Source organism: Colletotrichum acutatum, assembly GCF_030867785.1.
Source record: "Colletotrichum acutatum strain CBS 112980 chromosome Unknown BDZ83scaffold_21, whole genome shotgun sequence".
NCBI classification, from domain to species: Eukaryota; Fungi; Ascomycota; class Sordariomycetes; order Glomerellales; family Glomerellaceae; genus Colletotrichum; species Colletotrichum acutatum.
The window spans coordinates 243,532-270,705 of record NW_026849015.1 but is presented as its reverse complement, the minus strand read 5'-3'; the positions used below and the strand labels follow the sequence as shown (position 1 = coordinate 270,705).

General features: G+C 53.0%; 10 protein-coding genes and 1 non-coding gene across 11 annotated transcripts; 4 read left to right on the top strand and 7 right to left on the bottom strand.

Moving 5' to 3' along the window:
* Positions 1-1,189: 1,189 nt before the first annotated feature.
* BDZ83DRAFT_571634 (fungal-specific transcription factor) lies at positions 1,190-2,804 on the top strand (the record flags this gene model as incomplete). The annotated part of the gene is made up of 3 exons (XM_060504425.1): positions 1,190-1,420; positions 1,479-1,730; positions 1,794-2,804. The coding sequence occupies 3 exons, from the start codon at positions 1,190-1,192 to the stop codon at positions 2,802-2,804; spliced, it is 1,494 nt and encodes a 497-aa protein (XP_060367927.1).
* A 687-nt stretch (positions 2,805-3,491) lies between these two features.
* BDZ83DRAFT_571559 (cytochrome P450) lies at positions 3,492-5,237 on the top strand (the record flags this gene model as incomplete). Its single annotated transcript, XM_060504421.1, has 3 exons — positions 3,492-3,860; positions 3,917-4,853; positions 4,918-5,237. The coding sequence occupies 3 exons, from the start codon at positions 3,492-3,494 to the stop codon at positions 5,235-5,237; spliced, it is 1,626 nt and encodes a 541-aa protein (XP_060367926.1).
* Positions 5,238-5,464: 227 nt separating this feature from the next.
* BDZ83DRAFT_t83 lies at positions 5,465-5,559 on the bottom strand. The gene has a single exon. It is a non-coding gene; the product is annotated as a tRNA-Glu (tRNA).
* A 344-nt stretch (positions 5,560-5,903) lies between these two features.
* BDZ83DRAFT_178981 (Hsp70 protein-domain-containing protein) lies at positions 5,904-7,679 on the bottom strand. Its single transcript, XM_060501513.1, has 2 exons — positions 7,570-7,679; positions 5,904-7,514 (listed from the first exon to the last, which is right to left on the bottom strand). Exon 2 carries the CDS (start codon positions 7,372-7,374, stop codon positions 6,061-6,063), a length of 1,314 nt encoding a protein of 437 aa, XP_060367925.1. The 5' UTR covers positions 7,375-7,514; positions 7,570-7,679; the 3' UTR covers positions 5,904-6,060.
* A 1,069-nt stretch (positions 7,680-8,748) lies between these two features.
* On the top strand, positions 8,749-10,174 carry BDZ83DRAFT_571795 (uncharacterized protein; the record flags this gene model as incomplete). The annotated part of the gene is made up of 4 exons (XM_060504441.1): positions 8,749-8,820; positions 8,902-8,974; positions 9,085-9,993; positions 10,041-10,174. The coding sequence occupies 4 exons, from the start codon at positions 8,749-8,751 to the stop codon at positions 10,172-10,174; spliced, it is 1,188 nt and encodes a 395-aa protein (XP_060367924.1).
* A 484-nt stretch (positions 10,175-10,658) lies between these two features.
* On the bottom strand, positions 10,659-11,119 carry BDZ83DRAFT_749665 (uncharacterized protein; the record flags this gene model as incomplete). Its single annotated transcript, XM_060513794.1, has 2 exons — positions 10,659-10,711; positions 10,768-11,119. The coding sequence occupies 2 exons, from the start codon at positions 11,117-11,119 to the stop codon at positions 10,659-10,661; spliced, it is 405 nt and encodes a 134-aa protein (XP_060367923.1).
* A 94-nt stretch (positions 11,120-11,213) lies between these two features.
* BDZ83DRAFT_179102 (uncharacterized protein) lies at positions 11,214-11,833 on the bottom strand. The gene is made up of 2 exons (XM_060501514.1): positions 11,824-11,833; positions 11,214-11,759 (listed from the first exon to the last, which is right to left on the bottom strand). The coding sequence occupies exon 2, from the start codon at positions 11,648-11,650 to the stop codon at positions 11,309-11,311; it is 342 nt and encodes a 113-aa protein (XP_060367922.1). The 5' UTR covers positions 11,651-11,759; positions 11,824-11,833; the 3' UTR covers positions 11,214-11,308.
* A 1,808-nt stretch (positions 11,834-13,641) lies between these two features.
* BDZ83DRAFT_178757 (cytochrome P450) lies at positions 13,642-15,827 on the bottom strand. The gene is made up of 4 exons (XM_060501512.1): positions 14,947-15,827; positions 14,389-14,876; positions 14,098-14,314; positions 13,642-13,989 (listed from the first exon to the last, which is right to left on the bottom strand). The coding sequence occupies exons 1-4, from the start codon at positions 15,636-15,638 to the stop codon at positions 13,788-13,790; spliced, it is 1,599 nt and encodes a 532-aa protein (XP_060367921.1). The 5' UTR covers positions 15,639-15,827; the 3' UTR covers positions 13,642-13,787.
* A 1,754-nt stretch (positions 15,828-17,581) lies between these two features.
* Positions 17,582-19,470, bottom strand: BDZ83DRAFT_571743 (family 76 glycosyl hydrolase; the record flags this gene model as incomplete). The annotated part of the gene is made up of 3 exons (XM_060504435.1): positions 17,582-19,146; positions 19,197-19,301; positions 19,356-19,470. The coding sequence occupies 3 exons, from the start codon at positions 19,468-19,470 to the stop codon at positions 17,582-17,584; spliced, it is 1,785 nt and encodes a 594-aa protein (XP_060367920.1).
* Positions 19,471-19,950: 480 nt separating this feature from the next.
* On the bottom strand, positions 19,951-20,442 carry BDZ83DRAFT_649226 (uncharacterized protein; the record flags this gene model as incomplete). Its single annotated transcript, XM_060510253.1, has 1 exon — positions 19,951-20,442. One exon carries the CDS (start codon positions 20,440-20,442, stop codon positions 19,951-19,953), a length of 492 nt encoding a protein of 163 aa, XP_060367919.1.
* A 3,940-nt stretch (positions 20,443-24,382) lies between these two features.
* BDZ83DRAFT_571639 (synaptobrevin-domain-containing protein) lies at positions 24,383-25,358 on the top strand (the record flags this gene model as incomplete). Its single annotated transcript, XM_060504426.1, has 2 exons — positions 24,383-24,499; positions 25,017-25,358. The coding sequence occupies 2 exons, from the start codon at positions 24,383-24,385 to the stop codon at positions 25,356-25,358; spliced, it is 459 nt and encodes a 152-aa protein (XP_060367918.1).
* Positions 25,359-27,174: the final 1,816 nt, after the last annotated feature.

Below are 27,174 nucleotides of genomic sequence, written 5' to 3'. Positions count from 1 at the left end.
CCCCCGGAAACCCTACCTCTCAAATTCCGCCCTTTTTCTCTCGACCTCTTTTATCGTTCGATTATCATTCGACTGCTTCGCTCAAAGAAGCAGGTCCCAGAAAAAAAGAACGAAGAAAAGAAGAGAGCGGAAGGAGATCACGTGCTATCACTTTTTACTTTTCGATTGGAACATGGATTCTCCCGAATCTCCCAGCTCGGTCGGCGGCGGCGACGGCCCGCAAGCCGGATCCCCCGGTTCTCAGAAGAGCGGAATTCCGAGTGCCCCAAAGACCCGGACCACTCGAGGGAAATACATTTCCAAGGCCTGGTAAGAAGACCCATCTTCGGTATTCCGACGTCAGCAGGCGTTGGTTGTTGGCCTACACTGATTACGTTTCGAAACCCTTGCAGCTTCGAGTGCCGGAAAAGAAAGAGCAAGTGCAATGGCAAGAGCCCTTGTTTCCGTTGCGCTCGTCAGGCATTGACTTGTGGGTTGATCCATTCCACCCATTGCCGATGCTGGGCGAGGAAGACTGATAGCCTTAGGTGCATACCCGGCCTCGAAGAAACCACGCAAAGACCGAGGGAATAGCGCGTAAGTCTGTGGCTCGAGATGAAAACGGTTTTTTGTTAACTAACTTGGTAGTGATACCGATGCACAAGCTATTCAGTCTCTAAGGGATCAAGTGGCTTCTTTGCAAGGAGGCCTGGACCAGTTACGTCGGCACCAGTCCCAGCAGCCATCGGAAAACCAGTCAAGCCCTCACCATTCTGAGGTTGCACCAACAGTAATCCAAGATCTCCCGGTCTCATTAGGCAATCCGGATGATCAAGTGGTGGACCCAGCCCTCCAACCTGACCCCATTGTCGTGGATGTTGAATCCTCCGCTAGCCAAGACGAGCCTCAACCATCCGCCAGTTACACCTTCAACATCAGTCTTGCAAGAACACATCTGAGGGCACGGGGCATCGGCACCGCCGATCACGAGTCCGGCGGGATGCCCGGATCTGTCAACCCAACTCGCCCACCTTCACCATCCATCCAAACAGCCTTTGGGTTAGACGTCGGGTCAATAGATCCTTTGTGGCTAATCAATGAAGAGGAAGCTGTACGGCTATGCAATGTGTATGAAGAAGAGATTGGGATCCAGTACCCCTTTCTCGACATTGGGTGGCTTATCGAACGGGTTCGAAGCCTTTACCATGCTATGAACAGCGGTTCTCGCCTTGGGTTTGCCTTTGCTGCAATCCCAGGGCCGACTATTATTGACCCTCAAGATCTAAGCTTGGTCAAGATGGTGCTATCAACAGCCTTGACAGTAGAAGCTGGAGGCTCAAGTCAACTTGGCAGGTCCCTATTCCTCGATGTGAGGAAGTCATCACATGATAAGCTATGGGAATCCGCGAGCATCAAGTCGACTATGCTCTACATCTTACTGGTAGGTATCCCTCTTCAATAGGTTGAATGGATCCAAGGTTACTAACATAGACCTGTAGGCTGTTTATAGCTTCATGACTGGTGATGATTTGCAAGCTTGGAGACTTGTCGGCATTGTTGCCCGATGGTGTTTGGAAATGGGCCTCCATCAGTCAGCAACCATCAGCAAAACTTTCAAGGATGCTGGAAAACGGAAGATGGCCATGCGGCTGTTCTGGTGTGTCTACACACTGGACCGGCGTTGGGGCTTTGGCGCAGGGTTGCCCTTCGTGATGCATAACTTCGATGTTGACCAGCAATTACCGGAACCTGTGAGTTACACAATGTCCAGCTACGATTATGAGAGAGTTGATTTTTGACCTTTTCAACTACAGGATCAAGATGTTCCGTATCTCAGAGCCATGGTTGAGTACAGCCGAATCGGTGACAAAGTTTGGGCGACATCGTACAACTCAGCAAGAGCAACGGGCGCCATCAGAGACGACGAAATCTCCTACTTGCTGTACCGCATAGACCAATGGTATGAAGATCTGCCGGAAGACTTGAGGCTTTCTTCAAATGAGCAGACGGCCAGTCCGAATACGAACTCTGCGACATCGAGAGGTCTTCAGCGGCTACAGGTCTTGCTTCATCTACGAGCCAACCAAATGAAGATCCTTCTTCTTCAACCGTTTCTCCACTCAACATCCAGTCTCAAGTCCAACAAGTCCAAGGTTCAGTCACTCGTCAACCTGGCCAAGGACACCATCCAGATGCTTGACTCTCTTAATAAATCAACAGACGTCTACCAGAACCAACAAATGTGCTTCAATCATTTCCTCGTCTCCGCTCTCGGAGTCATCTTCCTAGTCGTGGCGCTGTCACCGACGGAGCATGGCGCATCGGTCCGCGATGAGTTCCATACCGCACTGGATCTGATCAGGGGTCTCAGCGCCAGGTCATACGTATCGAGTCGACTCTGGAGGAGAATAAGCGACCTGCGGCTCGCTTGGCGAAAGCTGGGGTTGAATGCTCCTCACTCTAGGGAAGTCAGAGAGCCTAGTACGCAGCAAGACAACGCGCTGGTTACACCACCCACCTCATCTGGAGGGATGGACATCCCACCTGGAAGCGTGCCGACAACTGTCGATGATGGCTTGCGTGGTCCAGAGCTCGATACATGGCCAGCAGGCTCGGGTGAGCCTTTCACCGAGGCTCAGATGGCGCAGGAGCTGAATGACTTTTTCAACTCGATAGATGGCGGAGGAGACTTTGGAATTCCTTTACCCGTTTTAGGCACCGACGGAGACGGCCTCGATCCAGAGAGAGGTCCCGAAGATGCGTTTCTCGTGGACGACATGAACGCCTCTATGGATGTGTCACACTTATTTGTAGATATGCTATGAAATGACATGATGTATTATGAACCGTTCAACTTTCAGCCATCCCCTTGAACCATGATTACGTGAAAATTGCTGCATTTGCCGGCTCTTCTCCTAATCTCGGCCTCTTTACTATGCATGATGTTGGCAAAACTTAATCAACAAAGTGATCACTGCGACAAAATGAGTAAGCGTCGTGTCTTCCTCTTGCTTGAGGAGCCTGGAGGACATGGGAATCGGCTCGAGAGCCTGAAGCTGGCAATGGCAGCTCTGCATCTAAGCTCATTCACGGCCATTTCTCTCCAAGCCGCTCAGCTCACAACTTTCCCCTTGTGCGGAAGGCATGATACCATAATCACTATAGACGATGATTCCGATCAATGCCCGCACCTCTCCACCTCCAACTACTCCGTCGAATCCCACGTCATAGTGTGACCTGTGCGGCCTCCGCGCGACACCGGGACGCGGGGGCGGAATTTGGAACTGCTATTCCGACACCAAACCATCGTCTCGGGACCCCGCGATTTGGTCCAGGCCAAGGACAAGACAAATCGCGGGGAACTGTGAATTCTAATGTGAGATTTCCGCCCAATGAGTTATCTTACATTATAAATGATTTTGCTCGTCTAGTCTGTCGTTGTCATTAAAAACCAACAAAGTCAACGACCTCAATCAGCAATTACAGTCTGCGCCCTGTACATCCTGCCCATCATGCTCATTGCAGAACTTGTACAAGGCCTCGTCAACGAGGCAACTCACCGACCGACCGAGTTCCTCGCCAAATTTCTGGGCGTCGCGGTGTTGGTGTACTTCATCGCAAACGAAGTCGTCAGATCGAAAGCCCGCCTGCCCGCTTGGCATGGCCCAAAGGGACTCCCCGTTATAGGGAACCTGCACCAGCTTGGCGGCAATGCCTCACAGGTGTACAAGGACTGGGCCAAGGAGTTTGGTGCCGTTTATCAGGTCCAGCTAGGCAACCTCCCTGTTTTGGTTGTGAACACGGCTGCTGCGGCCAAGGTCATGTTTGGAAACAACTCGCAAGCGACTGCCTCACGACCGGAGCTCTACACTTTCCACAAGGTTTGTTTCATTGTCTAATCAGATCCGAAGTGAGGTTCCTAACATTTGCGCTCTAGATCGTTGCCAACACTGCTGGCACCACCATTGGCACATCTCCCTACAATGAGTCTCTCAAGAGAAGAAGAAAGGGCGCAGCATCCGCTCTCAACCGCCCATCCATTGAGACTTACATCCCCCACCTGGATCTCGAGACGAGAGACTTCCTCAAGGACGCTCTCAACTACGGCAAGGCAGGCAAAGTCACAGTCGACCCCCTGCCCCTGGTCCAGAGACTCAGCTTGTCACTGGCAGTCACACTGAACTGGGGCATGCGATTCCCCAGCCACGACGACGGACTCTTCAAGGAAATCACGACGGTCGAGGGCGAGATCAGCCGCACCAGGAGCGTCACGGACAACATGCAGGACTACATTCCCCTCCTCCGCTACAACCCCTTCTCGGCAGGAAAGCGCCACGCCGTAGAGATGAGAATCCGCCGCGACAAGTACCTGTCCAAGCTCAACGGCGACCTGGAGGAGAAGATTCGCAACGGAACGCATGAGCCGTGTATCCAGGCCAACGTTATGCTCGATGAGGAGGCGAAGCTCAACAACGTCGAGTTGACATCGATCAGTCTCACCATGCTTTCTGCCGGCTTCGAGACGTTTACTGCGGTATCGACGTGGGGTATTGGATTCTTGGCGACGCACCCCGAGATTCAGCAAAAGGCCTTCGAGGCGATTAGGAAGACGTACGATGAGGGAAACCCGTTGTGTGATGCACGCGATGACCAGACTATCCCCTACCTCCGCGCGTTGGTTCGCGAATGCTTGAGGTATGAATTGGACGCGACACTCTTGACCATCTGCGACATTTGGCTGACTTTCTTGCTCAGATTCTTCACTGTCCTCCGCCTCTCATTGCCTCGTGCCACGAACAAGGAGTTCATGTACGAGGGCAAGCTGGTACCAAAGGGCACCGTAGTTTTCTTGAACTCTTGGGCTTGCAACATGGGTCAGTCTCTGTTCCCTCGTTGAAAACAAATGCTTCCTGAAACAGTAAACTAACTCTTCCTCAGACGGCGACCTCTGGCACGACCCCGAGGTCTTCCGCCCCGAGCGCTGGCTGGAGAACCCCGAAGCACCCATGTTCACCTACGGCATGGGCTACCGCATGTGTGCCGGAACCATGCTGGCCAACCGCGAACTGTACATCACCTTCCTCCGCATGTTGGCCAGCTTCGAGCTGTCGTCGACGGACAAGATCGACACCGATCCCATCACCGGCGCTGCTGATTTGACCAACCTGATTATCACACCGGGCTCCTACAAGGTCACCTTCACTCCTCGCAACGAGTCGGCCCTGAGAGCCGCTCTGGAGACTGAGGTCGTGCACTGAGTTTGAGTTGTTTGGCATGAGCTACCTGGGGTATAGGGGAGTCTGTTGCAGGGGCGTATGATGGACGACAAGAATGGAATACCAATCCACTATGAAACGAAGACTGAAGTATCACGATTCGGAACGGAGTCATAAATTGATTGACAAGATGGAAGAAAAGTTGGGCAAAAATCCGGCAACCCATCTATGTATATAATAGGTCAGAAAGCAAAAGAATTATTCTGAACTTCCGAAACCGAGAATCGAACTCGGGGCTATGCCTAACCTCTCACTCGTGGGAGCTCATGAGAGGGCATCATGTTGGCCACTACACCATATCGGATTGATTGATGCTAGAGCTTCGCGGAATTGGGCTCTTACCTCGCAGGTTGGGAAGCGGAGTTGTGTCAGCGCGATGGGGTTCGCATGAAAAGATGAAAATTTGTCCCTCTGGCTTGTGGGACGGTGGGTCACCTCCATGAAGTCATTGCAGGGCGAGACCGGTCTCTGAGATGAGGTTGTGGAGAACATCGGTGCGGATAGCCTAAAGGCGAAAAAGGTCTGATATTATGAGGTCGAAGGAAATGTTGGCGGTGGACGCGAAAGATTTGCCGATTTGGGAGGCCGGATTGAGCTGCCCAGTTGTGTTGTCCTACGATTTCCTCCAAAGAATCGCAGCGCAGTTCATTCTGCTAGCGAACTGATATGCTGATGCTGTCCATGAATGCTCCCCTTGGGGTTTTGACAAGGTGCTAGATTGCATGTTCTCAAGGTCAAATCAGCGGGATAGTGAATAATACTTGAACTAGTCAACTGGCTAGTCCTAGTTGTCTTTGACTGAGAGCTATCCAGCTGCCGCCACGTGATAATGGTCAATGTCGCTTTGAGGGTTGATGCAAACACCAGGCGACCCTAGATCGACTCTTCCTCCTCCATAAACGTACGCTGCTTCAAGCTCAATTTCTTCGCCGCTGAGGGCGTCAATTGCGTCAAAGTCATGGAGAACCCCGGAAGCACTATACGAACACTGCTCCCTTGCACCCACGAGATGCACCGAAGCCTTGAGCAAGAACCTGTACGCATCGTCCGCCGTGTCAACGCCTGCCTCAAAAACGACTTGGATAGTGTGAGTTCCGCGAGGCCCAGGCGGGATGCAATCCAACCTGAGAACGAGTACTTCGTCGGTTTTTCTCGCATCTGGCAACTCGCCCTGGAAGACTGGTATGACGACCCTCGTCTGTCCGTCCATTGTGGTGGTGAAGGTCATGGCGCGAGTACTTGGGAGTATCGTGTACCGCTGGAACACCCGTTGCGCCTCGCCTCCAATGATCTCGAGAAGGACAGATCGTGGGTTCGCCTCAAGTGTGCCGACTAGGTCGTATCTTCCGCATCCACAGACATTCTCAGCAAAGACAGCAGTGCCAAACGTAACAACTTGGTCATAATCCCACGTGCCTGGTATCAACCGAAGACTTCCTGGATAGTCGAAGATCGTAGAGGTTGCGGTACCGAAAAAGTTCTTTACCATAGATCTCAACTGTGCCGGTCCTGTGTAGCCACCCACGATGAGGACTTTTGAGATGTCATTGATAGAAAAATTCGCGCTTTCGATAGCCTGACCCAGAAAGGGTAGTGTCTTCTCGAGTGTCTCCATCTCAGTTGCGTCGAATACCCAGCTCCCCCTCAGCTGCTTTTGATGCATCAATTCGCCCACTTCTTTGCCAAGCTGGTGATCACTGATACTAGCCAGACATTCAAACACACCTGCATCAACCTCGAACAAGGATACCTCGAAGGTTTCTCGCCCTAGGTCATAAACAATGAAGTGGAATTCGTCGTCCAGCTTGTCTATGCCGAGCCCAATAGCAGCGGCAGTAGGCGCGTTCACGATGCGAAGGACTTCTATTCCAATGGAAACCCCAGCCTCCGTGATGACATCGCGTTCTTCCCTGGTGAAATATTGCGGCACAGTCACGAATGCCTGTTCAATGGATCCAAGTGTCCAGGTTTCGGCCACCTTTTTTGATTTCCAGAGGGCTTCGATTATCGAGTCTCTGAATATATGAACTTCATGACGATCGCTTAAATTTACGTGAGGGATCGATTGTTTGATAGCCCGATGTAGGAAGTACTCGGGTTCGGTGGCATCGCAGACCATAACACTGATAGAAGTCAGCACTCACCACCGTTGAGAGCGCTGCAGGCCATAATCCCACCCGTAATCGAACAGAGCACTTGAAAGACTTGGATCGCTTTTTGCATGATGTATTAATTCATCTGAGCCCATGATTGTGAAGCCTGAAGCACAGTCTGTCATCAGTCCTACATTCTGTAACTTCCTTGGTTCACTTACTCTGGCCATCAAGCGGTATCCTCCTGGCACCGCGTTTTATCTTGCCCACGCTCGTATATAAAGGTCCGAGGCTCTTTACAACACAACTTGTATTAATCACAGCGCTCATGAGTGCTTTGGAGTTCCGGCGGGACACTCACGATGGACATGAAGTCAGACTTACACGCATCCTCCCAGTCATTGACCTCGAATGCGGATGCACCAGAGCATGCTAGCGATAGAGACAAGATCAAAACACCGAGTAGACCAAAGCCCATGGCTCTATGTCGTTCTGGCGAAGGCGGCGTCTCAATCAGCTTCAGTTTTCTGTGATGGATCGGGCTGTCGTGAATGCAAAGATTTGAAGTATCGCGAACGCCTTAGGCAATGGAGGCGATGATGACCTGGCCTTTCTTCTAGGAGAATCATGAGGCCAGCTTAGCTTCTACTGGGCATGCGTCGGAAAACCTGTCCTCTTTGTGCGGGAAGTATGGCTGTCGTGGCCTGTTGTTGGCGACGGCAGCTGGGTGCTTAGTGAGCTGACCAGAATATTGATCCCACGCTAGCTCGTATTGCTCACTTCGGTAGGCTACGTCTCTTGGTGTTCGAGCTGAGAGTCGATCTCGCATCTCAGTTTGACCTGGCCTCCCGACCTAGAGAGGCGCCTGCTGGTTGTAGCTAAATAGTGTGAGATGGCATCTTCCCCTTCACTTGAGTGGCCTGACTATGCGGACAAAGAGGTACTAATGAGGAAGTTAAAGATACCGCGCTCTCAGCAAAGAACTCTTGACGATGTTCTGTTGAAGGTGTCGATGCGACCGATGGTATTCCTTCTACCTGGCAAGGAACACCTTGCTACAAATATCGTGGTTCGTCGCGATTGGTGTAAGTGCATGTGGTTAGACAAGGGACGATGCTGAGAACCTGAGACGAAAGTCACCCTGCTCGCTCCCCGAAACGCTTGGAGAGTAGGTACATGTACAGGGCATGCACCAGGCCCACCCGGCCCCAGCCGTCATCAGCCGCTCCACCACGGGCTCCTTATCGCTCCCGCAGCTCCGATAAGGCTCTCAACGACAACGGGAGCCAGCCCTCTTCCGTCATCTTCACTCCTTCAAGTCGCACTCTTCCCAAGCTATCCCCCGAGGCTGTCACCATTCCTAGAGCTGATCCAGCAAGCATGACGAACGCACGATCGGAATGACTGATCCCACATACACAGTCTTCGTCAGACTGCCCATTCTGCGGGGCGAGTTCACGGACCCCCCTCCGGTGAGTCCATGAGTCCATCCGCCCATAGCCGTCCAGGTGCTGTAGCCGCGGGACCGGCACTAATGCGACTCCACGATACAGGTCAACTGGGATTCCGCCAAGGACGATGTGCTATGGAACATCATCTCCGGCGCAACTAAGCAGGAGATTGACTGTGAGTTATGGCTACATTTTGAACTTCTGAGCTTTTGAGCATCGCTAACTTGGTTGTGTGTAGGGAATGAACTGTAAGTCCTACCGAGGAACCGGAATCACACCATCGAGCTCACTCGTTCTCTAGAGCCGCACATTTCGATGTCACCGTCGACTTCCTTCTTCAGCAAGTAGCCTACTTGACCGAGCGGCACACTGCGCAGCTTCGAGCCCAGGTCCGGAAAGCCACAGCTGCGGCCAAAGGCTCCTCAGCTCCATCTCCCGTTCCTGGCGCCGAGCCACACACCCACCAACGAACTGTCTCCGCGCTATCCATCCGACGTGACTCACCGCTCCCCCGAACCGATACAAGCACGCCAGCGACGCCCATAACGAGCTCTCTCCGGCCGAACATCACACGAAATGCCTCCTCCGGTACGATAACACGCAACCTGGGCGGCGGTTCTACGACCCGCCAGAGCAAGCCTGCCACTTCGCGGCCATCCAACGACAATCAGCGACGTCGCCTGTCATCGCTCCCTATTCAGAGTACTCCCAGAAGCCCAGAACCGACTTCGCCCGACGCCGATGAGCTAAGCTCGCCCACCTCCTCGGATGATGAGTCCAGCCCAGCGCAATCGCGCATCATCCGTCGCCCACCTCGCTTCCAGCAGCGCGACGGACCGACTGATCTCGAAGACGAAGACGAAGATACCGAGCCTGCCTTTCTTCAATACAAGCCGCAATCATCCAACACATCAGCACAAGACATGGGTTCGACTTTGCGGGGCGACCCTCGACACTCCCGACGGACCCCGAAAGGCAAGGAGAAGATTCACCACTCCGAGACATCAGATTCGTCAACCAGTTCGCCCGCCATGGTATCTAGAGGCCCCTCGACAGGGGAGAGACGCCCAGCTGGTCCCCTCTCTCCGCGGCGCCCAGCCGAACTATCTGGCAAGAGCCCAAGTAGAAAGGGGTACTCGCGAGACGGAAGCGACGGCACGCCAAGCATGGGCAGCAGCTTCAGTGACTTGGACGGTAAGCTCCGCAACGACACGTTATTGTTGAGCAGTGCTAATTGACAGTAGACGCCTCTGTGACGCAATCTGCTCTCGAGGAGGCCCTCGCGAGTAAGATGCAAGACGGCGGCATCGGGAGCAGATTCAGCATCAGCCAAGCGTTTAGAAGCCGCTATATGCCCAAACCTGGTCAACAGTAGCAGCATGTGCATCAGATTTTGATTTACGGTAGAACATGATTCGGTGGGGTCGAGAAGCATCTCTGGCGTTTAGGTAAGATCACGAAGCGGGTCAAAATGCCCATTTTTGCTCAGTCTATGGTTGTTGGAACAGGACTTGGCGTTTAATACAATTTGTCTGTGAACGTATTCGATTTGATAATTTGATCCTGTTCCTACTGGAAAACTCCAAGGACTGACATCTATCAAGCACACGCAGCACACCACTTCAGGGTTGAGAAGAGGTCGGGAGCACGCTCATCTCTCCTCGTCAGCATGAAAACAAAACAGGCGCTATGTGCTTCAAGGATATGCTGATTCCAATCCATCTGAAAGTCTCCCCTAAAGCCATCAATGATGGCATCCAACCTTGGCCCAAATATCGCGGTAGACCAAGGACAATCTAATTGAGACTTAACCAGAAACCCAGACAGGGGCGCGATGTCCAACGCCTATCTTCCGAAGTTCATGATCGCACCCTTTCCTGGGTGCGCATTTCATGGCTCTCGCCTCTCTCAGCTTCACGACAGTCAGTTTACAACACACCTGGGCCACCCAGAGCAGAGACAACTTACCATCCGATTCATCCGTCTTCGCTCCCTCATAAGGGTCCCACGTCTTTTTCCTCGCCGGGAGCGGTTTCGTCACCACTCTCCCTCCTCCTTGGAATAAACCGTCATCGCCTTTATGATGCCTCGTCTCGTGCAGCCGGTGTTCGTCGTCGTCGTCGTCATCATCGTCAACCCTCTCGCCGTGCTCCGCCCGACGCCTCTTGGCCTTATGTGCGCGGTAGAAGAACAGCGCCCCCACGACGCCAATGAAGACGATGACGGTGCCGACGATGGCTCCGATCTCGCCGGCCGTGAGGGCTCGGGGCGGCGGCGCTGGTTGAGGACCGGTGCGACTGTCGCCTTCGTAGAAAGACATGGCTTGCGGCTAGAGGGGCGAGGGAGGTGTGTGTGTGTGGTGTTCTTTGTTTTGCCCGTTTGAACGGCAGAGACGCTCAGATGATCCAGTCTAGGGAGCGTGGGCTACGGGAGAGGCGTTCAATGGCGGTCCGGGGGATGGAAGGGGGGGGGGGAGGACCGGCAATCATGGATCGAGACGGGAGCTGTGTCAAGGGTGGGCGGGCGTTCTGGAGCTCTTTGCGTACACAGGTAATGCGTGAGTTCGGTGAAGCAGGACCAGGACTCCGGGAATCTTGTAGGAACGAGGGATTGTCCTGGGAGAAGACAAGGCGCTTCTTCTTCGTCCCACGGCAGTGGAAATTGTAGAATCAAGAGAGAAATGGCAGACTACAAGTTCCTTGTGCAGGATGATCATGTTAAGTTGGACTATCCGTCCATGTCTCTCAGCTACCCCGGCTTTCGTGCTCATCCTACGCGGGAACCCGGACCTACTTCTCGCCCCCTTTTTCGGTAGGAAGGGGGGGGGGTGAGGGAGTCTGGTCTCATCCATCTGCGGTTTACCCCTTCATCTTTGCTTCTGTCGCCAACGACGACCGGCTTGGGGAAACTCACCGAACGAGGACCTATCCTTCTGCGGCTAGCCGAAACGGCACTCCCGTCTGGTGGTCAGTCGTTTGTGCGGCTCTAGATTGCGGTGTTTGTCTACTGACCAACGGAACGTACCCTTTCTGTGCCTGGCTTTGACTCTATTGCTCTAGTCTGTTCCTCGACTCTCTCTCGGTCTATCCTGTCCTGGAGTCTTGGTAGAGAAAACGTGACAAACAGAAATGTAGATCGCGTTGGAAGAAGAAATATGTTAGTTTGCTTGCTTCCTAAAGGGGCATGCAAGAGGTGTTGGAACGTGGGTGTCTACCTCCCTTTCCGCAACCCAACAATAACCTTAGATCTTGTCCGCTGCGCCATTTCCACCTTTCCTTCTCCATCATATATCCGTAGACCCCCGGGCTGTTTGTGTTTGCTAGTGAAGATACTAATTAACGCCTTGCCTTCTCTTGTCTCGCTCCAACGGGACGATGAAACTGGCAGTCTTGGACGAGTGTCCTCCATGTACCTAGCAAAAGATCCTCAAGTCTCGACGTATCTTGACCGAGGGCTCTAAAAGTCTTGAGCTCAGATCCAACCAAGACAGGCCTCTTTCCAGGGAAAACAGTGAATACCAGACAAAAAAACACACGTACCTCCTCTTTGGTGCCAGGACGCGCAATATCGAATCAGCTTCCCTTCATCCTGTGATCACCCAAGTTTGAGCAAGAGATCTGGGTGAGAGCTGTCGAGTCGGCTACACGCATCGACGTTCCCGGCGCCACGAGGCAGGTTGAACCTCAAGAAGCCGACCTCTCATCCTCCACTCTCAGAACGGGAGCCCCGTCACAGTCCAGATTCGAAAGCTCACTCCCGCTTGTCATCTCCCTCTAGCCCGTCACGTAACGGGACACAATCGGGTCTACTTAGCCCTTGCACGAATATGTAGGTTCCCGTACATGTCTAACGCGAACATAAAGATTCGCCCTCTTTTAATGACTCGCTGGACGAGACTGGACCTTTAGTTCCATCGTCATGGCCCCAGAAAAAGGTTCGAGGGAGAAACGCCGGTTCAGAAGATGAGATTGAGATTGGCCATCAACGTTTCTTATTCCTCGACCAGGGGTGGTAGGCGGTGGCCTTGAGACATGGCTTCGGTTGCTGCAAGCCCTTGCATCCGCAAACTCGCCGACCGCGCATCCTGCCAAGGCGTGACCAGCAGTAGCATGGAACTTTTTCTTCCCTAAAACCGATCGTGCTGGGGATGTCGACAACGAGGTGAGACTGTTTTTTCATCGATTTCTCGCTTCCAGAAGACATGTAATATGCACAATGGTACCACCAGAATCTCGACCCCTCCCCCCCCCCATCTGCACCATGCAACGCAACTCTGATCACTGTCCGTCGCTCCTCATGAGACGAATGAAAAAGTAGATGGTGTGTGAGAGACCCAGCATGTCACCGGTGCATCCAATCTGCGGGTGTATCGTGCAGAGGTTGGTGGTATCGTGGTATCTGGGGTCGAACCAGTGCGCGACGCATCATTTTCAATCGTTGGCTGCATTGCCGGTGTTGTGGGATGCAGGCGGGATACCTGCATGCCGCGGTGTCGCTTTTCGAGGGCTCTTGGTGCTGCGTGATCTTTGACAGGGTGTTAGACGGATTGAAGCCACCCCGTCTGGCTGCGTTGACACTCTTGGCAGTCGTTTGAGTGGTTGCTCAGAGTGATGCGTTGAGGAATCGGTTAATGATCGATGAAGTGAATGTGTCGTTTTTCCTTTCAACGACTCAGAATTGAAACGAAACGTCCACATTCTGAAGCAGCAAAACGATCAAGATGAAAATAGCCACAATGGATGTTGATCAGAGAGAGGGCAAATAGAATTCGAGGGCAGATAGTTGATAGAGAAGCGTAAGTGAACGATCTCTAGCAATGGCTCTGTTCCGCTGTGGCTCTCATGGCATACACATGTACTACTTTAGGGAATCAAATCGCCGCCGCGTCAAGTATTGTCATTAAGGAGAGCTCCCTCTGCAATTTTCTCTAGAATGATGTTCAACCCACCAATCCACACCAGCCTTCCGTACTATAACCCTAGCGAATTCTAAGCCGGCGTAAAGCTCAACAAGACGTCGTTGGGCAGCTTCGTCGTGATGCCCACAGTCTGCAACATGGGCCTCTCATCCCTCGGTTGAATGTCTTTGAAAGTCTGCAAGATCCTCACCACAAAGTAACTCATCTGTGTCAGCGCAAACTGCTGCCCAATGCAAATGCGCGGACCGCCGGAGAAAGGGAGATAATCCCATCTGTGAAGTTTGATTCCATTCAGTCAGCAGAAGCCTCTCATCAAGAAAAGACAGAGACTCAGGGTAGGAATATGATCGACAGAGGTGGGAAGGTGTGCAAAAACTTACGACGGCCGCATCTCTTCCCAGCGCTCGGGGCGGAATTCATCAGCGTCCTCGCCATACAGATCCTTCCTCCGATGAAGACAGAACAAAGACCATCGCACGGCCGTGCCTTTCGGAATGAAAACGGGCGACTTCCCATCGGGCCCTCCGCCGACAGGTAGCGTCGTATCCCGTGCTGTGCCGCGCGACATGCTCGCAACAGTCGGGTACAATCTTAAGACTAGTAAGACGCATCGCACCGTCAGCACTCTATCCCAAAGTCCCCTCCTACCAAACAGTCATCGAATAACTTACTTTCCTTGAGCACATTGTTCAAGTACTTCATGTCCTTCATCTCCTCCCACGTAGGCTTCCGCCCCTCCAACGCCTCCACCTCGTCCCTCAACCTCCTCACCACGTCTCCCCTCCTGGCCAAGATCCAAAACAGCGCGGACAGCGTCGACGCCGTGGTATCCCGCCCTGCGAGGATCATGGACAGCAGCTGCGCGCGGATGTAGTCGGGCGTCATGCCGGGCTTCCCAATCATCTCGTTGAGGAACACGTAGCCCCGTTCGGGGTCCTGCTTCTTTTCCGGGTCGGCCTCCCGGATGTTGCGAATGTAGTTGTCGCAGAAGCCGTGGATCTTCTTTAAGCCCTCGTCCCACTTCTTGTCGTTATCGAGGAAGGTGAGCAGGCCGAGCCGGGAGCGGATGGCGGAACGGGTGGTGATGTATTCGAATGTCGAAGTGAAGTCGCGGGCTTCTGGCGACGGCGTCGTGAGCATGTTGGTAGAATGTCCGAACCTATTGAGGTTATCGTCAGTATGTCTGCCTTTCCCGCTTGCCACCTCTTCTTTTCTTATGAGACACTTACATGAAGTCAGTCGCCGAGTCCATGGTCATCATATACAACAACGCCTGCAAATCCACCATACCCCCATCCTTGGGAATATTCCCAATAAGATCTCCAACATGCCTCTCAAAACAATTCAAATCCGCAATCTGATTCCTCACAAAACTAGGCCGCATCATCGCCCTAGCACCATGCCACACCTCCCCGTTGGCCGAGAAAATCGCATCCTCCCCCAGAATCGGCAGCACCGCCTCCCGCCTCGGCCCGATAATAGGAAACGCCTCAAACGACGTTGCCAAAATCGCCTTCAGATTCTCGGGCTCGCTCGTCATGAGCACCCACCCGCCGGGCGTCTTGACCCACCAGGTGTTGCCCAGCGCGCCGAAGAGGTCCTGCCACCACTCGAGGAGCTTGTGCTCCTTTTGCCGGGCGAGCGAGGCGCGGATCCAGTCGGTGCCGAGGAGAGGGTCCTTGTGCGGGTACGTGGGCGCGGGTGCGCAGCGGAGGGCCTTCATTTTGAAGAGGTACCATGCTTTCTTGTATAAGATGAGGGCCGGGAGGGCGAGGAGCGTTGCGAGGAGCGGGCTGGTGAGGGCGTGGTTTGCTGTGAGGTGTGAGCCGTGGGACCAGGTGAAGTATTTCTCTGCCAGCGTCCAGAGGATGTAGGACCCGAGGGCGGCCGATGAAGCTGCATATAGGTATTCTCGCGCCATGTTGGTCGATATGTGGTGTGAGAAAGTTCAATCGACTCTGAGATGTCAAAGTGAGGTTAAGGTCCTGGTCTTTTATCTATAGCTCTGGTACCCCTCAACCTTTTGGAATAGGACTGAATCGCAGTTAAAGCTCACGCACGTTTCCAAAGTCCGTGCCGATTTGTCCGATAGAAAGCCGGTACAACATCAGACGGAAAAGGTCTTCGACTACTAATGTCACCCAGGTTTCCCTCTTCCAAAAGACAAAAGGGACCCAGTTTGTTTTGGATTTCGGTTTCGGTACGGAGTAGCCCACTAGATAAAGTAATCAGTAATTCTAAAAGGACCAAACCTTAGGTTTTTACCTAGGCACATGTATGCTGGCCAGACTCGCATATCTTATACATGAAAGTCTCCATCAAAGACATGGTTGACGTGCCGAGTTCCCATACTATCCCATGTGCGTGCGTCTAGAGAGGAGACGCAAGTCCGCAGAATGATGTAACATCGCCATCTCTCGTAGTAACGTATGGATATCCCCGATGGTTTCCCCTCTTCCCCCATCTTTAGAAATCAGACCTAAACTAGCTCTCGACATAATATCCTAGTGCCCCCCGGTGCCACCTCCTTCCAAGAGCGGCAGTTTGGCTCAACTAGCACCGCTAGGAACCTTTCACACGGGAGCGCTACGCTACGGCCACCAAGCTAGCTCTCGACCCCTCCAATACCTCTCTGCCTCTGTGGTCCGTACGTATAGCCTACTGAAGTAACTAAGCAACAAATCGTGTTAATCCCCCCGCAAAACAGCGCGGAGACAGCGACGACCATCACCTTTTGATGAAACAAAATGGCCATGCAGGGCTGATCACCAATTCGCTCCTTCCTCTCCAGTAGCGCTGAGAAAGACTTTAGAGACCACCTTCAACGGATGAGAAGATGCCTCGGTATAGCCTATTATCTCTCGATAAAGAGACCGTAATTGTGCCGCCATCGTCATCTGGCATGGTTACACAACCACGTCCTCGAGACACGCAACACCACCACAATCACCCCACATCCCTCTGTCCCCCTTTACCCCCCTCGTGTTCGGGCATGTGAACAGAATTACCCAGCCCTTTATTGGCTGAGCTCCCATGTTCTAGGAGCGGGGGAAATATAAAACCGCGTGCGAGTGTATGGACGGATATTTGGTAGGTAGTTGCACATCCATGGAAAGTTTCACCATTGACAAGGGGTGCAGGTCTGGCCCGTCTGCGAGCTCATAGCTGAGCTGTCAGACTTCAAAGTGACAAGCTCACCGGAAGGTTAAACGCGAGAGACACAAGAAAACACATCCAATTGCGTAGTATCTCCAAATCTTACTGCCTCACTCGGGGAGCATTCTCCCGTTCTAAGTTCTGGCGTTTCCTTGATTAAATTAAGTGCCGGAAGGCTTGGAAACTCTATCCTCCGTTCTCATTCATTCTTATCTGGAGCTCTACGGATGTCGCCTTGATGCCAAGCTTATGTGGAGAGCTCCGCCACAAAATTCGCCGCGAGAATCTCCCGTCAACTCGGCGGACGGAGCAGGAAGCGGCGCCGTGCCGGCCCCGTCAGACGGGAAGTGTTGCATTTGCTTCCAGTCCGTCACTACACCGCCGATTCTCAGGTTCATCTACTCAAGTTCCTCGTTATGAGAGTAGCCAATAGCGGCTTCAATTACAATTGGCATCATCTATCTATGTACAGGTCGTCAAAGCGTTGTAGGCTGTTTGTTCCCCAGCTCTCGATTTTCTGGAGCTTGTTGTGTCGTAATAGCCGGCCATGACTATTTGGTTTTATTCTCCAATGAATGCCAGATGATGCCAACCCAATGCATATGTAAAATCCAAGTATGTTCCAGAAGTCCGTTTGTCCTCGCCATTTAACGCCTTTAATGTTGAATGCAATTTGCTCCGATCCCTGACAGTGAAACTTGACAGGTTCTACTCAATTCGAGCCGATCGCTGTGACGCAATGCTGTTGCGCAATCCTGGATTCCGGCTCTTCCTGCTCAACCTCTTCTCTCGAACCATGGGAATTCCTGGAGGCGGATCCGTGACTGCTGTCGTCCCGCTCATCTGAGAGAGCACACTTCCTCGCTGTGGTAGGCCTTGGTGGCTGCTCATTGTGTATCCTTTCGTTGGCAAAGGAGACAGTATTCCGTTTTCACGCGAACTGCCACCTTCACTGGATGCATCGTTATCGATCCCCTTGCCCTTTTCGTTCATCTCTTCGTTCTTTCGCCTAGTACTTAGTGCAGCAAGGCCACCACCACCGAGGAGCGCGGACCGGAAATCGAAAAATCGCTCCTTCATGGGCTTCTTGGATGTCTCGTCCAACATCATGAAAATGACACCCACAATCAAGAGACCAAGCACAACCATTGTCAAAATTGCTGCACCGGCCGTATCGCCGCCGCCTAATGGTGGTAAAGTCGAGACCGCAGGGATCGTCCGGCCAATATCGTTACCTCCGGCTCCAGGATCGCCCTGAGAAGTGCCGCCAACGTCTGCAGTGTGAGGTGCGTTAGAACTTTCGATGAGGTTGCCGAGCGTGATTTCGAGCGCCGCCATCTGTTGTCCGACACCCTGCATTCCGTCCCAAGTCCCATTTTCAGTCCACTTCAACCCACACATTCGTCCATTCGTACCGCCTTTGCACTGCGATGCAGCTGCGACAGATGAAGCACGGATCTTGGACATGATGCCATCAGTCAAGTGAGGGGCCCATTTGGTGATGGCCGCCAGCCAGCGACTGAGGTATGCCTTGAAGGACTGCTGGTCGAGGTTGCAGAGTTCCACCGTCTCGCATGCTACTTCTTGCATAATATTTTTCTCCTCGCCAACAAAGAAGACGTCTGCACCCTTCACCAGCCCGTCGAGTCGGTTCTTCCACACCTCGCTGCCAGTGTGGTTGTACATGGCGGCAGCGCCAAGAATCATGCCACCAGCATTGTAGGTCCATTGATACGGTACGATGTTGGTGCAGTTGTACTGAATGTGGCCGCCGTCGAAAACGTAGTAGTCGTCGGAAATGAACTTGACGTTAACCATCCAGTCCCAGGTTCTCTCTGCCCAGTCGGAGTAGGACGAGTTGCCCGTGTACACAGCCAGGCGTCCGGCGAGGGCAAAAAAGCAAGCTTGGGAAATAGTGTTCTTGTAGTCGTAGCCGTTATTCCACTGGAAGATCTGCCATCGAAGACCTCCTGCACAATTGTCAGGATCCCACCGCGCAGCCTGGGTGTTAAACACGGCTTGTGCCAGTGCGAGCCATTGTGGCTTGTCGTCTGGGGGGTTGGGGAACCCATACTCCGCGGCAGACATCACTGCCAGCCCCCAAAATCCTTGATCGTCGTTTCCTTCGGTTCGTGTCTGATTCTCTGGCATGTAATCGTTGAATTTGCCAACTTGGTGGAGGAGACCCTGACTGACAACATCGTTCCAAGTGCTGTCACCTGTGTAGTACCAGTAATCGATCATGGTGCCCATCATCGCGCCGGCCTCCCACCCTGTCCTGGTTTTAGTTGGGAGTAAGATAAGGATTCGAATATGCACTTACAGTAGTATGGATCGGGAAGAAGGCCTGGGGTCTTGCCAGGTTTGTCTCCGTCGTAGAACGACATGAGATCTTCAGTCATTGACCTCGCAATGGTTTTGATACCAGCTGAGAATACCACTTGTAAGTCGAGATCGTCATCAGACTGCCATTTGCGCTCACCTTGATCACTTGTATCCAAATTGTATGCCGTGGTGACCTGAACGGTCGCCAGTAAGAATGCCGGCAAAAGGCGGCTTACAGAAGACCATGTCGGCCGGCCCCGCATTGCGATCATGATGCGGTAGGTTGCAGTGGGAGGGATCCTTGGCTTCGATGAACGGACCGCATGAAAGGTTGGACTGAAGATTGGGAATCCGGGGGAAGCGTCGATTAAGTGTCAAAATAGAGAACGAGTGGATGCTGCAAGGTTGGAATAAGAAAGCGGCCAAAACTTGCACAATGTCAAGACTTTCTGGCATAAACCGGGCAGACGGTGCGCATGGGAGTCGGGCCACGTTCGTGAGGTAATGGAGTAGCTCCGATGATGCGAGCTAAGAACCGGCAAGGTTGGTTGGCGTTTTTTTTCCCCTCTTCAACAAACGAGAGGTGAATTCGTATGGCGGCTGGTCTGTCCACACCACACACACACTTACGCACCAACACTGCTTTAAGCCTGGGAAAGTGCGTGGTCTTGTATGTTGGTGTTGGCATGTACGTGCATGCAGGTTGTGCAGGTTGAACACACTACACCCCTCAAAGAAGCAGTTGCACCTTGTCAGTTTCCGAGGTGGTCAGGCAAGCCCAGTTTGCCAGGTTCAGGATCCAGGCTCGCGTCGTCCAGACCGAAGTAACCGGGGAAGGATCGAAGAGGAGCGATGACGGTAAGGTGGAGGTGCGCACGCTTGCTGCTGCCACTACTGCTTGACTGCTGCTGCTGCTTCTTCTGGCTCCTAAGTCTGCATCTGCCGTAGTCGTCCGTGAGAAACAAACCGAAAAACGAAGGTGGGAGGGGAGAAGCAGCTTCTAGCCCCAAGTAAATACGAGTTTGGTCAGGAGCAGTCGAAGACACCAGCAAAGACGGAACCGTTCGAGTCGAGAGACCCAGGGAAGTAAAGGAGCGGCGGAGGTCCACTAATAGCTCCCAAAAAGCAATACGAACTTTGCAAAGAGGATCCCGCAAAGACGAGATTTGCCTTCGTTTCTGGCTAAAGTTGGACTGGGGAAACAACAAATAGGACAGGCACCGAGGTATGAGAGCCGAGTGCATTTCGGGACTGGTAAGACTGGGTAATCAAGCAATCGCGAAACCAGCTGAACGAGACCCAGTCTTACACTTGATAATGTCTCACCGCCGTGTGTGCTTGTTGTGGTTTCGTGTGTTTGATGCCGTCTAGTAACTCCAGTCATTGGGTAGCCTGCCGGGAGGTATTTTGTTTCTTTCCTCCTGGTGCAAGTCAATGTGCCACTCTGCCCTTGGGCTTTGGCCATCCTCCTTGCTTCTGTTTCTGGTGTTAGCATTGGCAGCTAAGCTTGTTCAACATGCTTGTGATGCTTGTGCAACCGTCCCATCCACAGCGCGTCCGGCTGTGGTCCGAACCCCTGCCATCCCATGAGCTTGGTGCTGCACTTCGCTGACCCGTTGCTGGCATCCCCCAGCTCGCACTGCGGGAGGTAACTAAGTGACGTTTCCGGAACCCAGGCGGGAACTGTTGGGGCTACCTAGGTATTGGATCCCCCCCCCCCTGTGCCGGTGTTGACCCAAGGTTTGTTGCGAGAAACACTAAATCATCAATGTTTCCCAGCCTGCGTTTCGTACCTCTGTGTCTCCTCTCAGGCCTAAAGCCTGCTTTCAGTGCCGTGTGACCCACTGGTTCGTCTTTCGATTATTGACATTGTAGCTGTTATTATTCGGATTAGACTTTGCATCTGGTCAAAGCCGGACGACACTTGTGTGAATTGACTTTGAGAACACCATAGTGTCTTCTCAGTATGGTATACTAATCTGGTGTCTTGGTCTTGCGCTGCGACCTCGCCCAGCGAGACGGCGCGGTGCAAGCAGCCATCTGCGTCTGCTTCTGGGCGGTGGTGGCATGCCGCATGATGCCACTTGTTGGAGTTCCGCTTGAATAACTTGAATGAATAACATGAATAAAATGGGGCCAGCTGACGTCGTTGATCAGCATCGCTTCTGGGGTGGCTAGGAAGCGACAGGGCCAATATGCCGCTGGTCCCGAACTTTAGACTTGGTCCAATCAGCACCAAAACGAGCCCAAAGCTGTCCGGGCCGCCCTGCTGCTGGGCTTAAAAGTAAAGAATTGGTAGCGAGCGGGGGAGTCGCCGTAGGCCGCCGCCAAGAATCCTCCAGGTTGACTGCCGAGAATAAGGTCTGAATTCCTCCAGGTTCGGATGTTGTTTGCTTTGGAGCGATGTGATGCTTTCAGGACAGACAATCGAAGAACATCAGACGACCGTTTTCCGTCGCGTTGATGGAAGACCTTGTCCTCATGTTCCCAGCCGTTGTAGGCCGTTTTTGAACTCATAAACCTGAAGCTTGGCGGCTGCTCGAGCGAGTGAACCCATTTCCGCGAACGATTTAGCTTCAGCACTTGGTCGCTCCATTCCATTAGTGCATCGGGTCAGTCGCCAGCGCGCTTAGTAGGGGCACAAACTCGGAGCCGATCTTATGCAAAGACCCATTCGTAGGCCTGGCCGTGAGTAAGCCATCGCATGGCGAATGCAGCCAGGCTCGCACTCTGAGCCTCTCCAAGCATCGCCGTCCAGACTGAAGAATGCGTTTCCATTTGGCCTAGGCAACGGTAAAGTAGCATGCCAGCGGAACATCGTGGTACGTGGACCGCTTTGTCACCGGCTGGTTCGCTGGCATTGAGTCTCATCATTCCGCATTACTGATTGCGAAGAGCGCAATTTGCGCCTCGGAAAGTCCATTCCTCGGCAGCAAGCCTGAGATTGTGATGTGTTCAACCGCATCTGGTCATGTAGACACTTGCCAGTTGTCTCGTTGAACGCTCGTGGTAACGTGCCAGCCCGACCGGTAGGCCGATGAAACGAAGTTGCGACCGTCCAGGGTGTCGAGATATCGCAAGCGGTAAGATCAGCTTCGCAGCGTGCTTCATGGGGGGATGGTCCTTCAACGGCGATACAGGACGTGCGTGACGTGCGGGAGCGGCACGGGCTCAGGCAGTTATGAGGGTATACCGTTGTTTTCTTTGCGTTCGTGGCGATGTACCGCGTGCTGCAGCGTTGATGTTTCCGGCTTCATCTAGGTCTCACGTCCTCGTGATGGAGGTTGAAGTAGCGGCAGGCGCTTTTAACGTCAAGCCGTTAAAGTTCCTCCAAGAGTTGAATGCCCGCTTCTCTCAGTGGACGAGACCGGAATGAATTGCCAAGATAGGCATCTTTGCATTGGGTGCTACTGGCTTCGCTGTTCGATGTATTGGAAGGCATTCGAGGAGCTCTGGTCTGTTGAGGACAACGTTTTAATCCTGTCATCTTCTCCAACATTGAAGGCGCCAGACCCTGATAGATTCAAATCATCATCTATTAAGGTCGACGAAACGCGAGAGTTTTTGGTTTCTAGATTCCTGCTAAGGACAGGCGAAAGGCATTAGAGAAATTCAGGTCTGTAATGCTTGGGTCTGCTGGAGACTGCGCCACGATGCTGCGCCACAGGCGAGGCTAGCGTTGCCTTACGTAAGGTTATGTACAACAGTCAAGCCACACTCGGCGGGTAATATTCGGACTTCAGTTTGTCATCGTATTCGGAGACAGTACGCGTATCACGTGGCTGACTTTCACGTGCCATCAAGGAGATAACCTGGGAATTTAGAGGCTGAGGATGGGATCGGATGAGGTGGTGGCATGGTGCAAGTCATGGCTCCGGGGCAATTCAGTTCCGTCGGGTCCAGGCTGTGTGAGTCGTGACGACCCTGCAGCACCGCCCCGACGATTACATCAGAAGCCGCGAGTCCGTGGCACTGGCTCCGAATGCTTGGGAGGCGCCAGAAAACACCTTGCTGCGCAGAAAGCTGATGCCAATCTAGTGCCCAGCCTTCTCCAGCAGTGCAGCACAGCAAGTTGGGAAGGTCGGAGCAAAGGTCTCCATGGGAATAGTCTCTGGAACGAGTCTGCGTGACCGCGATACCTTAGTGGTCCTCTCCCCTCTCAAGGAAGAGCTGACGAGGGAATGGCAGTGCTGGCCCGGAGACGCTTCCAGATGCTCTCGTATTCAGGGAACAACCTTTGCTGGGCCTTTGTCATGTCTATGGGCCACCCGCAGGCAGGGAGAGTCAAAAAGAACAGCAGACTTTTGAGTTGGAAAAAGACACAGACGGAAGAGAAGAGAGCCACTTGGCACTGCGTTCGTGACTGACTGCGCATTTCCATTTTTCGCCAGGTTCCCCAGGCACCGGACGAAGGATACGTACCGCTCAGTCCGTCTCCGACCTGCTCGAAACGGTCGTTTTGATTGGCCCTCATCCACCGTTCCACCATCCCTCTTTCTCGACCCCCAGTGCCCCGTCTCCGTCCCTGATGGCCGTGCAGCTCACCATCTCACCCATGGACCATTGGAATCAACTGGTTTTTTGTTGCTATCGGTCGGATTCATTGCCTTGTCGCGCGCCTCTTGCGCCTCTTCCAACCCTTGGGAGGTCCTGCTGCTAGTTTGTTCCAGTGGCTGGGTCGTTCCCAGCTCGACTAAAATTAGTGGCCCAGCATCGCCCAAGGTGGCCGTCGTCGTCCCCTTCCGACCGTCTTGAGTCTTCCTCACCACCCCAACCTGGAAACCCCCCGTGCCCCCGTGCCACCCCCGGCAAGAAACAGCAGTGCATCCCCCCAAATCCTCAGACGGGCACCTTGTTTCGGCTGGGCTCTCGCCTCTTTTCCCAAGCGGGAGGCGTCTCATCACCTGAACCTGAACTTAACCACCTCATCAGCCCGCCTACACCCTCCAAGGCTCCAACCACCTTTTCTCCTCTTTCCCAACCACACTTCACACACTCTACAGCCATCAATCAACAAACCGCGACCGATCGCCATTTGCATCCTCCAACAAACCCGGAACCTCGTTCAACTCAATCCTCAATCTTGCTCGTCCGAAGCAAGACTTTCATCCACCAGCTGCAGCTTCGAGCTCCGCCGGCAAACCCCAAGTTCACCTTTCTCACATCTCCATCACCACAGCGACAATGCCCGAAGACGCCCCCTACGACCCGTACATCCCCAGCGGCCAGGCTGCCAACACGGCCGGCACGCAACAGCAAGGAGGAGCTGGCGGCAATGCGAGAACTCAGGCTCTGCAAGCTGTAAGTTGCGCTGCTTTTTTCTTGATGTTTCCATCGTGAGGTGGTTCTTTTTTTGGTTCAACCTCTTGCTCCGGATTGCCCGACGCCTGATGACGACGACCGACCGAGCTACCCGCCCGAACTAAGCTGTCGCCAACTACGCCTGATTGGGGTATCGCATCAATTCTTCAGCTCGTCGGCCGGATTTCGATGACAAGCAATACTGTACGCCGTTGAGCGGGAGATAAACAGTCGTCATACCTGACAACGTCGATCGCGTCGGTGATGGTTGTCAGAATGCCGACCGTGTCTCCTAGCCAACGCAATCGATATCCGCAACATGGAAATCTCCAGCGAATTGACCATGATGCAATTTACCGACTCTCCGCAATCGCACAGCAACTGAACATCAAGAACCACAACCGCCCCCGATTTTTCATTGTTCGTCGCTGGCATTGCAATCAGGGGCAAATTTGTTTCGCTTACTGCGTACTCGGAACCGTGTCACCAGAGTCATGTGCTAATGATCTATTTATAGCAAATCGACGACACCGTCGGCGTGATGCGCGAGAACATCAACAAGGTCTCCCAAAGAGGCGAGCGTTTGGATGCTCTGCAAGATAAGACCGACAACCTGGCTGTGTCAGCTCAGGGCTTCCGCCGGGGCGCCAACCGCGTCCGCAAGCAGATGTGGTGGAAGGACGTCAAGATGCGCATGTGCTTGATCGCCGGCATCATCATCCTCATTCTCATCATTGTCATTCCAGCCGGTATGTCCCCCATTTTTCTCGAGCGCTTTTCCTTTGGATCGCGGCGTCTGTCTCTGTTCTGTGGCTCTAATCATTGTCGATGTTGTAGTCGTCGCAACGCGCTAACGTAAACCCCCTCAGTTGTTGCTACTCGCAAGTAACAGATACCACACTTTTTGCATTACACTAGCCCCTTGGGCTCATGGTTCGCCCTCATGATATGGAAATGAATTGTCAGATATCTCGCAGGCTTCGAGCAACCGTGGGAGACGAGGGGATGAGGCGGCACACAGAGCCAACCTCTATGGGTTAATGACTTGGGAAGCGCGGAGGTTGTTCGAAACGGACTCCGATCTACTTCAACGGTCTGCATGCAAAGGCCTGCTGCTGGCCGGCTACGGAATTCGTTCCGAGGAAGCTAGCCAGCCGCAACGGCCCGGCTGCGGATCAACCGTATGTATGTATGAGGGATGGCAGGCGTTTGCGTAATTTGAATTCTCACTGGCCCTGGTTTTGATATCCAGTCTGGTCGCTCGTTGTATATGAATGAAGTGACGAGTCTTTTTTCGTATACAGCAGCTCTGCGAGATCTTTTATACGGCGTCCGAACTTTCCGTGAGCCCTTTGACTGTGACTACAAGGTTATGATTTATTATTGGTGCATGACCAATGAATCCATTTTCCCGCATCCCATTACGTGCCGATCAAAGAGAATAGAGAGACCAAACCATGCCGTTCAAAACTTGCTCAATGTGACCATGATATCGGAATCAAGCTTCCAGGGCCTAGAGAATGGATCCACGAGGAATTCCGAAACCGCCAGCCTCGGTAGACGAACCCGCTCTAGAGGAGTCTACTACGTATGCGATCGGGGCCACGATCTCCAGCGGTGTGCGTACAAGTGTGTGTGGAATCGTGGATGGGTAGAAAGTAGGCGTGGTAGGTTAATAAGGACCAGCCAGCCAGTCAGTCTTGCATACTGCCGTGGGCCATGGCTAGATAAGGTGGCAGTAAATGCACGGGAGTATATCCGTATAGTAAGGTAAGGCAAGACAAGGTAAGGCAGCATGGCATGACAGGTCCAGGTCCTGAATGGTTCATCTCAAGCTCGGCGATCTCTGCGCCGGTCCCCGGGATTGCGTCGGAATTTGGGCCAGCGGCGGTACGGATCCGAGAAGGCGTTTAGAGTTGACATTCGATGTCCACTCTTTTTTTCGTCGTTTCCACATGGTTCAGGGACGACAGGAGTCTAGAGAGGAGGGAGGGTACTAACGCTGTGCCGCCGTGCTTTTTTGGAGGATCAGGCTTTGTTGGAACTTGAGAGAGATGGATGGTTTGCTTTAGACGCGAGTTGGTTGGTTGCCGGAATGTTGTTTCTTCATGTGTGGTCTAGACATTTGCCGGGCTACATATGCACGGTCACGATGTTAAAAAAAAACAAAAAAAAAAACAGCAGTCACTCAAGAAACAACACTCCAAACATCTTCAACGATTGAGATGGGATGTTCTGGTCTGCCTCGGCTCGTGTCAGGCACTCTCGCTCTTCCCCCATTACTCCACCTAGCCGAGAGAAGAATTGAAATTTTCAAGTAACATTTTCCAGGTTACGGAAATGCCTCTTTTAGCTTGTTGTGCAGTGCAGTGCAGCGAAGAAAAAAAAAAGTGCATGGCTGCTGCAGATCCCGGTGGCCCAGCACACGCATTTGGTGATCTGTACGTACCGGGGTGATTCCTTATCAGATCCGACCAATAACCGGGGTATCCACTCGTGATGGGGCCCTTTTTCCCGTTTTGAGGTTCGACGGATGGATGAGGGTGGTGGTGACGGGTGGTGCAGCGGGAGTGTTTCTTGGTTGGGATTTGACTTGCTCGACTTGCTCGAGGTTTCGTGACACTGGGAAGAAGAGAATTTCCAGTAGAATAGTATTTGGAGAGGCGGAAACACGA

Excerpts from the sequence above, each read along its gene's own strand:
- BDZ83DRAFT_178981 (XM_060501513.1), bottom strand. The coding sequence starts at position 7,374 with ATGGTCTGCGATGCCACCGAACCCGAGTACTTCCTACATCGGGCTATC.
- BDZ83DRAFT_179102 (XM_060501514.1), bottom strand. The coding sequence starts at position 11,650 with ATGGATGAGACCAGACTCCCTCACCCCCCCCCCTTCCTACCGAAAAAG.
- BDZ83DRAFT_178757 (XM_060501512.1), bottom strand. The coding sequence starts at position 15,638 with ATGGCGCGAGAATACCTATATGCAGCTTCATCGGCCGCCCTCGGGTCC. Across the intron at positions 14,877-14,946 it reads GACTCGGCGACTGACTTCAT|GTTCGGACATTCTACCAACA; the intron begins GTAAGTGTCTCA and ends TAACCTCAATAG. Across the intron at positions 14,315-14,388 it reads GAACAATGTGCTCAAGGAAA|TCTTAAGATTGTACCCGACT; the intron begins GTAAGTTATTCG and ends GCGTCTTACTAG.